General features: G+C 44.0%; 2 protein-coding genes and 1 long non-coding RNA gene across 3 annotated transcripts in view; 2 read left to right on the top strand and 1 right to left on the bottom strand.

Annotated features, from left to right (window-relative positions):
• The first annotated feature begins 265 nt into the window (after window positions 1-265).
• LOC134196086 (uncharacterized) lies at window positions 266-9,031 on the top strand. The gene is made up of 7 exons (XM_062665168.1): window positions 266-298; window positions 2,856-2,884; window positions 2,945-3,005; window positions 3,082-3,211; window positions 3,276-3,361; window positions 7,681-8,164; window positions 8,356-9,031. Exons 1-7 carry the CDS (start codon window positions 266-268, stop codon window positions 8,805-8,807), a joined length of 1,275 nt encoding a protein of 424 aa, XP_062521152.1. The 3' UTR covers window positions 8,808-9,031.
• Window positions 9,032-9,364: 333 nt separating this feature from the next.
• On the bottom strand, window positions 9,365-10,729 carry LOC134195723 (uncharacterized). The gene is made up of 3 exons (XR_009972413.1): window positions 10,637-10,729; window positions 9,563-9,705; window positions 9,365-9,496 (listed from the first exon to the last, which is right to left on the bottom strand). It is a non-coding gene; the product is annotated as an uncharacterized LOC134195723 (long non-coding RNA).
• LOC134195722 (uncharacterized) overlaps window positions 9,960-12,302 on the top strand; it is a 5,357-nt gene continuing 3,014 nt past the window's right edge. The window contains exons 1-3 of the mRNA XM_062664801.1: window positions 9,960-10,058; window positions 10,975-11,125; window positions 11,184-11,272. Of these exons, the coding sequence (XP_062520785.1) occupies window positions 10,008-10,058; window positions 10,975-11,125; window positions 11,184-11,272 (291 nt within the window). The 5' untranslated portion in view covers window positions 9,960-10,007. The remainder of the gene's footprint in view (window positions 10,059-10,974; window positions 11,126-11,183; window positions 11,273-12,302) is intronic.

Genomic DNA, 12,302 nt, shown 5'->3' with positions numbered 1-12,302 from the left:
TGCAGAGTGACCTCATGGTGATGTCATTGTAATACCATGCAGACATCATATACATAAATAACAATGAATAAAAATAGATAAATAAATAATACATAAATAAATAAATAAAATAAATAAAATAAGGAACCTGAATGGTGACGCAAAGATCAGCATACGGCCTATACACAGCCGGCAGACGTAACGTCACTTCTTTCAACCAAACTTGCTGTACAGTTCAGGCCGTGTAATATGCTTCTTTCGGTTCGGCTACACTTGTAATCTTAGAATGGTAGAACTAATTGACAATAGTGACTCCCAGGTGAGAGACAATCCAGATAGACCGCACTAGCTAGATTCATCTTGAACCAGAAGTTAACTGTGTCATGGCCGGGTTAATCGCTGTTTTGTAATAGAAACAATGAAATCACCGTATGTTCGTGCACTCTCTTGCATGCATGGTGGTACATGATCCTCTAGTTAACGTCGTACAACTAGCTTTTGGAAGTGCACCTGTAGTTGGTCAGCCGAATTCATAATCGGTTTGGGATACCAAATTTTCCAAAAGGTGCCTCAGACCCTCAGAGAATATGACTCCAGAAAATAAAATTTCCTACTGAATACGGCTAGGGGATGCAACAAACAGAGGATGTCACATTCCTTATTGTATGGGCGTGGTCGGATTCGTAATATGAGCCAGTTACAGCGCTTGTATACAGGTCACGTGGAGGTAGAATATACCGATAATCCACCCACCGTCATAACAACAAAATGTACTTTGGGCATATTTTAGAGTAAACATCAAAGTTGAATACAATACACTAAACTCCATTTAATCTATTAACATCTTTCCCTTATACAAACTTTCACAAGGCATTAGTTATCAAACATAACACAACGCACTGAGGGCAGCCACATAACAAATATTACATCTACTATTTAAGTCAGCAAGGTTACAAGCACAAACAAATTATTTATTGCTTGTTGCGCATGTAGAATGCAACAATGCAATTTGAACCTTCCTCGCTTATACCACGAACAGACTCAGTCATTTGTTGACTAGTGCACCGTCTTTGGAAGTTAGGATGTCTTCTGGAGATGACGATCCTTCTTCCATTCTTGTGAGAGAGTTAATTAAACCATTCATGAGGACAGATGTAGCCCATGTGGTCAAAAGTTTGGTATTGCGCGGGACGTACGGTTTGCTGTACTCTGCTAGAGTAGAGTCATTCGTGGCATCTTCAAACCTCCGTTTCTTCTTCGGTTGGAAATCGTCATCGCTGTCGTCAGCTTGGCCAGGAACAACTAGTTCTGCTGAAGTTATGATGCAAGCTAGCTACGCGGGCTACAGTTCAAAACTACACAGCCACTGGTATCTAACAATCACAACCTTGTTATTGAAAGTTGATGTAAGACCACGCCCATACAATAAATTACATATTACATGGGTATGTGGTGTTTATGGCATTATCGACACCTCGGCCTCAGGGCTTATCACCTCGATAATCGAACCTCGACTCTGGTCTGTCAGTTATCTCGTTGTTAATCTTCCGTGAGGCCTCGGGTCAGTAAATGCCAAAAACAGCAGCTATATACCCATGTAATAACTAATACCTATGACAGCGGTCTCGTTTGTGTCTTAATTATTAATAGCTCAAGCGCGCATGCGCCTCTGGTACGGTACTATAGGTTGCAATTCGACCATGCGAGGGATCTGGGCGGTACTAAGTCACGAAAGCGGATGCCGCCAATTGGCGTAGTAATCAAATACGCGACCGGATCTAGAATTAGTAAGCGGTGCCTCCCTCTACAGGAAACAGAGTGATCGCTAATCAACGGTGCTTGAATGGCCACGAACTGACGCGAAGGTATAGTAGGTGCTTTGTTTCCGGTCATGAGATCTTGACGTGTGATCAGGCGCGTTAGGCTACCACAAAATAGCGAAGGTCTAACGCGGCTAGATGCAGCAGTTGGATGTTCTGTAACCTCAAAGCTATAGCAGCCGAGATTTTAGCACTTTAGTGCCGCTCCACTAACACGAAGCGGAGCTTCCGGTTCCATACGAGTCTTGTGGCCCAAAGAAATCGGATGTGGGTGGGTCGAAAGAGGGATGTGGGCGGTATAATTGTCACGAGAGTGGATGTTGTCAATTGTTCTTAGTAATTAAGTCGTTTCAAAACCAACACAGGTGCTTTACTGTTTCGCGGATTCTGCCCAAAGTTAGTGCCATGCGTCTGTTTTGTGTGTCATAGTTCATTTCTTCTTTGATACATACAGTGCTGATTTGCAAATATGTGACGGGATCTTTAGCAGGCAGTGTCTCGATCCCCCTACCGGAAACAGAGCCATCGCTAATGAATACAGCCAAACTGTGCTTGAACAGCGTCGGACCGGCGGGAAACTTAATTAATTGTTTCTGGTCATGTGATCTCGACGTGTAATCACACACGGTAATCAACCATGTGAGACGAACTTGCCGTCGCGGCTGCAGATATTGTGCAACAGTTGCATGTTCCGTACCCTCAAAGCTATAGTAACCAAGGATTTAGCACTTTAGTGCTTCACAGCGTTCTGTTTGCACGGTCTTTTGTTCCTAGCTACTTGCATGGTCTCCTAATTAGATTCTTGAGAGCAGTAAATGCTATAGGTGTCGCTTTCTCAACAACTGAGTATATATACACACAATAACGTAGCATGTGCAACTGCAAGAAGAGAACAAAACGAGAACGCAGACTTGTGTAGGTCACATGGTGATACGACACGTCGGTTAGCAGGCTATTTGCTGTTTATTGATTGTCTGACCAGTCATTCGTGCCACTCAATAAAGCCGGTGCTAAGAGGGTATCATCTACATTGACAATAATGTGTTGCTGTTAAAGGAGGAGACAATTAAGAGAGGCTGCACAAGGTTGGATTGTAAGAGCTAGAACACACCACCCTATCATTCATCACATTTTGTTGCTTTCAGCTGTTACTCGATGATGAAGAAGCTTTATATCGTTTGTTTTGCTACCGTTTTGCTTTGTCAGGTACGGAATTCTTCTAACTAGCTCTTACACTAATTGTCCTCTGTGTATCTATAATCATCGTGTAGTACTTGAGTAGGCTTTTGGCGGTAAGAGACTCTTGCAGAGATGGGATTTTGAAACGATGTCTGATTGGCAAAAATTGGAGGCCGATGTCTTGGATGGTGCTGCCAGGTGTACGCAAAAAGAGAATACATATGCAGACGAAGGTATAAATGAGAATTTGTTCGCTTAAATGATAAACTAGTGGCTGTAATGCTAAATAACTTCTAGAATACTGCGATTGTGATTCGATATCGTCGCTCATCATGATTGATCCAAAGAAGACCTATGAGTTCTCCATTTATATCAATGCATCGGTAAGAAACGAATATGCTTTTTTCTCTGTTTGTGTTTGCGAGTGTTTCTAGCGTAAAGCACCTTACCAGTCTGTTGAAATTTATATTTTATGAAGCTGCTTAGCAGTTGTCATGCTCTAATACCGAGGAGCATGACACTGCATGAGGAGCCTATACAAGTCATTGTCAGATTGCGGACCCGCCTATGTCGCCTGTGTCAATGACTGAAATAGAGATGTTGAAGGTCTAATGATAACACACACACACACATACACACACACACACACACACACACACACACACACACACACACACACACACACACACACACACACACACACACACACACACACACACACACACACACACAAGCACACACAAGCACACAGCATGATATGTAGACATAGTGTCATAGTTTGCTAGACCTAGTATTAATAGAATGCATGAGTTTCACCCTTCCGTGTAACTAAAAGAAGGGTGAATAATGGTGGTGCTAGTACCGGAAATGAAAGTGTATGTAGTTCATTCACACGTAGGGAGTGAGAAAACGCACGTAGCTTAGCTAGCTAAACGTGAGTTCGACGGAGACTCTCTCAACAAGCACATCTTCATACTTTTGATTATGGATATACTTTACTTCATGCGCAAGTTCCTAGCTAAAGGAATGTGTGACAAAACGAAGGCGGGTAGGAATGGTTATCCAAGAAATGTGATGTAGAGAGAGAGTATGCAGATGCTGATCTAGAGGCGGTTCATCAGCAGTCTGTTCCACTCTGTTCTTGTCGAACTAACCTTTCCTATGAATTATCTAATTAGTTATACGGTCTGCAAATGGTATATACGGGTAATTGCAGACGCAATGGCATTCAAATTTTTACTAAATCTGTTCAGTCCTAGTAAATTATTGATTTAAATTGTTTGAGGTTAGCTTGATGATTACTGCAAGGGTTAGGTTACTGCGCACTTTTCTCTGCATGTACTGTCGAGTGGATATGCAATACTGACAAGGATACTGTCGTGCTCAACCAGATCAGTCTGGTTTGTAAAGTCTATTACAAGTACCGGAAGCAAACCCTGCTTCAGAAGTACTTAGACCATCACGGCTGTCTAGAAAGAAGACATGACTTTACGAAGGATCCGAGTAGATCCCAGAAGCACTGTTTTCTGTAAGTGCTGCAGGTTGTGATGACCTGGAATAATGTCCAGCCACCGTGCAATACCTGCGTGCACTGTGCCCAAAGCTCCCAAGACCACCGGAACCACCAGTGTTCGACAATGCCACATGCGGCTTATCTCCACTCGCAAGTCGCTGTACTTCGCCAACTTCTCAGCATGTTTCTTGCCAATGTTGCCATCAGCAGGACAGCTGATATCAATAAGAAGACAAGTGTTTGTCTTCCTATTTCTGAGACAGATGTCTGGACGATTGGCTTTGATCTTCCTGGCAGTGGGGATGGTGGTATCCCACATCATAGTAATGTCATCCGTCTCCACAAGCCTATCAGGATGATGCCGGTACCATCTGCTCTCCACTGGAACCCCAAAATGGCGACAAACGTCCCAGTGAATGATGGATGCCACCTGATTGTGTCGATCAGTGTAGTCCGTCGGTGCCAAAGCACTACAGCCTGCCACAATGTGGTCGACTGTCTCCAGGCCTACACTGCACATGCGGCAAGTAGGACTGACATCACGATGTAGAATCTTGCGCTCATAGTACCGAGTCCGAAGAGCTTGGTCTTGAGCAGCAACAACCAGTCCCTCAGTTGCAGCAGGAAGATTCGCTGCCTTTAGCCATCCGTAGGTCTCTTTCATGTCCACAGGCGGTTGCTCAGTGAGACGACGATACTGCCCGTGCATAGGCTTCCCGCTCCAGGATCGCACACGAAGAGAACTGCAACACGTGCGGTAATGTCTCGCATCTGTTTTAGGCGCTTGCTCAAAGCCACCTTCAACCGAGATGGATGCATTCCTGTGTAAGTTCTGCGACTTGTCGTCCAAAGCAAGACTCCTCCGCAGCTGTGCAGTAAACCGACAAGCCATGCGCTTGATCGAGTGTAAAGATTTTCCAGAGTCACACTCCCGTATCATCTGCATGAAAGGATCAGAACTGTCAGCAAGGTAACAGCTCAGCCTTACAATACAAGATTGATATGTCGACTCAATCTGTTGTAACCCCCTACCCCCATCACTGCAAGGAGCGTACAGTCGGTCAACGTCTGCAGCAGGATGGTGGACACCGTGCATAGAGAGAAGCTTTCTGGTCCGTCGATCGAGCTGCTGCAGGTCCGTGCACCCCCAATGAATGACGCCAAAACCGTAAGTGAGAACCGGTAGTGCAAACCCATTGATGGCTAGAATCTTGTTCCGACCATACAACTCAGTCCGGAGAACCACCTTCACTCTGCGCAAGTACTCGCGACGGAGTCTCTCCCGCATCATGCTGTGCTGAATACCGTTACTCTCATCTACACCCAAGTACTTGTAGACTTGACCCGGTTCCAGACAGTTGATGGTGTCCGTTTTTCCTACCGTCACTCCACAGTTGTGTCCAGATAGTCTGCCGTTGACAAAGTGTGCAACAGCACATTTGTCCAGACCAAACTTCATCTGGATGTCATCAGAGAAGGTACGAACCGTGTGCAACAACCCGTCCAACTGATCAGAGTTTCTGCCATACAGCTTCAGATCATCCATGTAAAGTAGATGACTGATAAGCTGACGTTTGGCAGTCTCACCATGCCCAGTGGTCATCCGGTAGCCGTAACCGGTTCTGTTCAGCTCCTTGCTCAGAGGATTGAGAGCCATACAGAAGAGAAGTGGAGAAAGTGAGTCACCTTGGAAAATACCCCTCCTGATCTGCATAAGCCTTGTCTTGATAGTACTATTCCCGCAAGAAAGCACCATCGATGTCCTCCAACTCTTCATCACACGTGACAGGAACCCGCACAAGACTGGACTGATCTTATGCAGCTGAAGGCATTGGAGCAACCAACTGTGTGGCACGCTGTCATAGGCTTTCTGGTAGTCCACCCAAGCCATGCTCAAGCTCTTGTGCCTGGTCCTACAGTCTTCGGTAAGCAGCTTGTTGATCAACAGCTGATCCTTTGCACCAAAAGATCCCTGTCGACAACCTTTCTGCTCCGGAGCCATGAGGTTTCTCTGATCCAAATGCCCTGCAATCCTCTGCCTGATGACTGAGGTGAGGGTCTTATAGAAGACAGACAGACACGTGATAGGCCGGTAATTTTTGGCCTGGTCAGTCTTGTCATTCTTAGGAATCAGAGTAGTTATTCCTTGAGACAACCAGTCGGGTACAGAGTCCGGATTCTGAACCAGCAGGTTGTAGTTACGAGTCAGATCAGTGTGAAGACACGTGATACGCTTGACCCAGAAACCATAAACCTTGTCTGGACCAGGAGACTTCCAGTTCCCCATCCTTTTGAGACACGATGTGATCTCATTGTCTGAGATAGGTAACCACTGCTGCTCATCTTTCCGGTGCGTCTCGTCATCGGTTTGACGTCTCAGCCAGAAGGCAGACTCATTGTGATGTACCTCAGTTTCTAGGATACCACCCCAATACTGTTCGATCTCAGACTCGGATGGCGGGGAAGTGACCCGGATAGTCTGCTTATCCAGCTCTCTGTAAAACCGTCCAGCATCTCGTTGAAACAAACCATTCTGGCGAAGTCTCTTACGATTCTTCTCCAGCCTCCTGGTCCGCTCGACCTTGGACTTAAGTTCCATTTTCAATCGATTGATGGAGACCTCACAACTCTCCGAACAGGAAATGCCCAACCGATGCCGAAGACGTCGGAGTTCATGTAACATACGAATGCCCGATGAACCCTTTCTAACCTCCAGCAACAGTGAGATCGCACGTCGAAGTGTGAGAATCTCCATATCCAGCCTTCGTCTCCATGTCGGTGTTTGAGAATTGGTTGACTTTGTCGTCTTTAAGCCCCGCCTTTTGGACACTAGCGAAGCAGCAGAGTATACCAGGTAACTGATTTCACTCATATCTGGTTCATCCTTTAACGAACTGATGATTGTGTTAAGATCACCAATAAGCTTCAGGGTTCCACTGTTCACAAAGATCCTTGGAAGGCATTGTCTCTCACAGATAGGAATTTGCCTGACTTTGTATTATTATTATTATTATTATTATTATTATTATTATTATTATTATATATTTTGTTATGCACGGGAATAAATTTTGTGTGTGTCTCACAGTGCTAAATTTGTGTATTTCGTTGTGTGTCTGCTTTTTGTTTTTATTACTCTAAGTCTTAACATTTCAAGCTAACACACATAGAATACTCTTATGTATACTTTAGGGGATGACTATGAGGAGCTATTTTGGCTTCTTTGTTTATGACAACAATCGAGACAAAATAGAGGGTAGCTGGAGTCTACCATACTTCATAAACTCTGATAATCATAGTCATAAGTGGGATAAATGGAGAGCATATATTCTTCCTCGTCAAAATCCAGACACTGACAGTGATGGTCAACCTGATGTTCAAAACCACATGACTAATGGAAAAGAATGGCTATGGCCAACTAATGCTAGTTATGTTTCTTTACGATTTGGATCGTGTTATAACGGCACTGGACGTCTTGTGCCAAATCGAGCACGCAGACATCCACCATACCCTGCAGGAGAGACGTGGTTTTGGTTTCCCACGCTTAGAGAAATTGAACAGCCATTGTCAATTCTGTTTCCTGATCGTCGTCATCCAAATATGAGGATGTTTGACATAACGGATTCTCGAGTCTGGTCAGCTATGGCAAACTATAGTGGGATGGCATTTGTAAACGGTAAGGCGACAGGGATTGCAGCATTCACAAAACACACACACACACACACACACACACACACACACACACACACACACACACACACACACACACACACACACACACACATACACACACACACACAGCATGATATGTAGACATGGTGCAATTATCTAGCTAACTATAGATGATACTATGTAATGTCGACATAGGTAAACACACTCGTATAGCAAGAAGCACAAAGCAAGGTCAAGATTGTTACTATCCGTGGGGCATCACACGTCAATTTCCGATTGATCCTAACAATACATATGAATTTAGTATCTTTTTGCTGAGTACAGGCACAGATCTAAACAACTTCCTTGGCTTTCAAGTCTATGACGTAGCATTCAATATTCTTAATGTCAAAGGCACAGACAAACCATACTTCAAAAGAACTGAAAATGATACAGAAACGTGGACACGATGGAATGGATTTGTACTTCCAGCCACAACTGATCCTAACGACATTCCCAAATATTACAGCAACGGAGTAAGCTGGCAATGGCCACTTAATTCTAAGTATGCTCAGCTGAGGTTCGGCACTTGCTATGGCGATGGAGACAACGCAGGAAAGACTTACTTTGCTTACCCTCAGGTCGTAGACTTTGATCTACAGCCATAGACAAGAACAGTCAGACGTCCATCATGTTCTTCGGTTTTCTCTCGAGTAGCAGTAAACCTTTCGTTCGTGTTTGTAGTCTGTGCAATCATGAAACAGTAAAAGCTGGCACGATTAGCGTTTGTAGCACGTGCCATAACTTTGGTATTGTTATCAGTGTCTTTGCAACAGCACAAATAGCACTGCACATGTTCGTATAGCTTACCCCATCAAATCGAAGACTAAAATTCTAACTTGTCTCATCTCTCTTGGCCAGACCTGACGTTGTTTAACGTTGCTAGAGACTTGTCTAGCAAGGACATTCGTGGAGCTGTACCAGTAGACGCTAAACTTCTATTCGGAAATAGGTGTGGTCACACAGCTGCTGCCGGTGCAAAGAGCAGCTTACAAGCATTTCTTCCATCTAACACTTGCTTGACAAATGTTGGAAGTGGAATTGGTCTTCAAAGTGCATGCATGGCGTCGATACATTACATTACTTGGTGTTTCAAAGATATGGTGCGATCTCGCTCGTGCCTTCATTGCACGAGCCTCGGAGAATCTCGCAAGTTCCTAGAAAATCATGTGACACTCCAATCGATAATTTCGTGCTAAACATGTGTAGGAAACAGGACGAAGCAGAAAGCCTACTGTAAGTCAATGAGATTCTAAAATGCCAGCTTGAGGAAATACAAGAAAGCATATGTAGTCATCTGAAAGGCAACATGCCGGTTAGAAATCAGACAACATTTGTTTTGTAGTCGGAATGCACTACTTACCGGAAACGGATAGTGACGTTTCGCACGTTGTCGTCACAGCCTTTTCTTTGCATGGCGTTTCGTTGTTGCCACCGTGTCTTTCTCGACAGCAGTGAAACTCTACAGTAGCATTCGTCGACTCCGGCTTTTTGTCCTCTCAACAACTGAAGAAACAAACAACTAACAAAACTCATACAACTGCAAAAGTAGAACAAAACGAAAACAGGCGGAGGTCGCTCGGAGTGACGTGCCGGATACATGGCTAGGTATTCCACACGTCGGCTAATTGAGTGAGTCATCATGTCACTCAATAATCCGCTGGTAAGAGGGTATCGTTCATGCATGTTGAGAGTAATGAGTTGCCGCTGGAGGAGGAGACTACATAATGTTGCACGGCAAGGCGTATAGCTAGAACACAATAACATTTCTCACAATCCAATCAACAGTCCGCGCTTACAGCTCGACGATGATGAGAAGGCTCTGTGTCGTTTGGTTTCTAGTCATTTTTCTTTGTCAGGTATGGAGTTCGCTTTTAAGTCATAAACTAAAGTTTAAGACACCAACATCTAGAATAATTATTTTACTCGACCATTATCTCCAGAACAAAAGCGAAGCAAACGCATTCATAAATTCCTTGGATTATTCTAAGATGGCGGGCATGGTCGTTTGTTGGTCATAGACCTATCCATGTTAGTCATTCTGAAGAAGAGACTACGGGTACGTTGTTGATTCTAGGATTCAGTAACCAATACGTGGGCGTGTTTCAAGATGTACTGGAGCAATTTTTCAAACGGGTCCCAAATTGGGTTTCATTGCTAGCCAGGCTTTTGTACTTCCCGGATACTGCAAGGTTCGACGCAGCGATTTCAATTGCTGAGTGAGTGCGCAGCAATGCGCGTTTTTTGCTAAAAAAAAAGTCTAAAGAAGGAGACGTTGGTTTGTGATGTGTTGATGTACTCGTAGCTACTAGCGTACCATGTCTACATCATGATGCATGTTAGTTACACATGGCATAGCCTTCGAGTCGGGCACCCGTTTCAAAAATCGCCATAATACATCTCGAAACACACTTTTCTTCCATAGTCAACAACGTACTTGTAGTCTCGCTTGTTCAAAATGGTAAGATCACTCGGTCTTCGTGACGTCAGGCGGTCAGATACCGGCATGGTCACATACGGGCATAAGCACGTACGGGCATAGACAAATACGGGCATACGCAGATACGAGCACAATGCCACCATCCTAGATGTTTGCTCTCAGTTCTTCTAGAACAAAAGGGAACATCTTGAACTAGGCGGAACCGCAAACATGACAAGTTTATAGGGTGAATTATAGATTTCAGTAATCTTTAATTAATTAATTAATTAATTAATTAATAGTTAATAATTGTTCTTGGTGTATGGTGTATTAATCATTGTGTGGTACTTGCTTAGGCTTTTGGCACTAGGAAACTCGTGCAGAGATGGAATGTTAACGACACATCTGATTGGCAAAAATTCCAGGCCGAGCTACAAGCTGAGCGAAAGGGTGATACTGATCTCGCTGCCAAGTGTGAGCAAAAAGAGAATACGTACGCAGAGAAATGTATGAGAATTATCTATAGTCATAAACTAGTGGCTTTAAGACGTTACGTTTATTCTAGATTATTGCAGATGTGATTCGGTATCTTCGCGTATCATGATTGATCCGGCGAAAACTTACGAATTCTCCATCGACATTAATCCACTAGTGGTAAAGAATGGACATGATTTTTTATGTGTTTCCCGACGCTTCTAGTGTTTATCAGTCTGTTGAAATTTTTAATTCTAAGAAACTGTTTGTGTCGTGCTTCTATTCTGTATTTGTATACAGTGGATTCACTACTACACTCTGTACTTACACTCTGCTCTCTCAGTAGTATTCAGTATGTGTCATGTGACCACTAATTATCCTAACACTGTCTACTCATGTATATGTCTTGTATTAACAGATTTTTTGTTACCATGGCAACATAGCCAAACTTGGACTTTCCTTTGACTCCAGAAAATTTCAAGAAATTAATTCCCTGTTCCGTTTTCTCTTGTTGTTCTTGCTTTAGCAGACTGACAGTAGCCTCGGGGTCACAATAGCATGCTAGAGCATCAATGATGGCTAGTAGTCTAACTCTCGTTCTCTCTGAGTCTGTATGGTTATATATATTCTACTAGACTCGTTGCCAGTCTCGCCACTCTTTCGTAATCCCCGAATGTTCCATCCCCAGCAGTATCAGGGAATGATGAAAGAGCGGCAAGACTGCATGGTCACGAGTCTAATATTCTACCGAATACGATATCTAGGAGTCTGGACTGGAGTCTGTATTTCCGTTGGCGCTAGACGCTGCATGTATGCCTTTGTCTCACTCTACCCTCGTGTAACGTCTGCTGATTAGTTGACACCTAGTGATGTGTTATTGATATTAGTAGCTGTGAACAGAGACGAGGCGGGAGTAGTCTGGGTAGTAGGCTACTTGCATTGTGTTACGAGAGAATAGAGAGAGTTGGTTGTGTTGTGTGCACTTATCGTCTCATACCGTTTGTCGATCCTCGGCAGAGACAGACTGGTACCGGACTGCCTACTCACGTCACTAATTGGTTGCCATTATTGCACATTGCGTGCCAGCTGGTGGTCCAGTACCAGTCTGTCTCTACTTCAAAGTGACATACAGGGAACGGCAGCTGCGGGAAGAGACTGGCTAGAGTCTACTGTATGTCTCTTAGTGTAAGTTACACCCGGTTATGGTTCC

Source organism: Corticium candelabrum, chromosome 20 (assembly GCF_963422355.1).
Source record: "Corticium candelabrum chromosome 20, ooCorCand1.1, whole genome shotgun sequence".
Lineage (NCBI taxonomy): Eukaryota > Metazoa > Porifera > Homoscleromorpha > Homosclerophorida > Plakinidae > Corticium > Corticium candelabrum.
Note: the sequence above shows the minus strand (reverse complement) of the source record. Positions and strands in the feature narration are given on the sequence as shown.

What these genes read in the sequence shown, in the direction of transcription:
- LOC134196086 (XM_062665168.1), top strand. Translation starts at nt 266, where the DNA reads ATGGTAGAACTAATTGACAATAGTGACTCCCAG. An exon ending in TTGACAATAGTGACTCCCAG is followed by an intron (nt 299 to 2,855) that starts GTGAGAGACAAT and finishes TTGCTGTTAAAG; the next exon opens with GAGGAGACAATTAAGAGAGG. An exon ending in TGGGATGGCATTTGTAAACG is followed by an intron (nt 8,165 to 8,355) that starts GTAAGGCGACAG and finishes ATGTCGACATAG; the next exon opens with GTAAACACACTCGTATAGCA.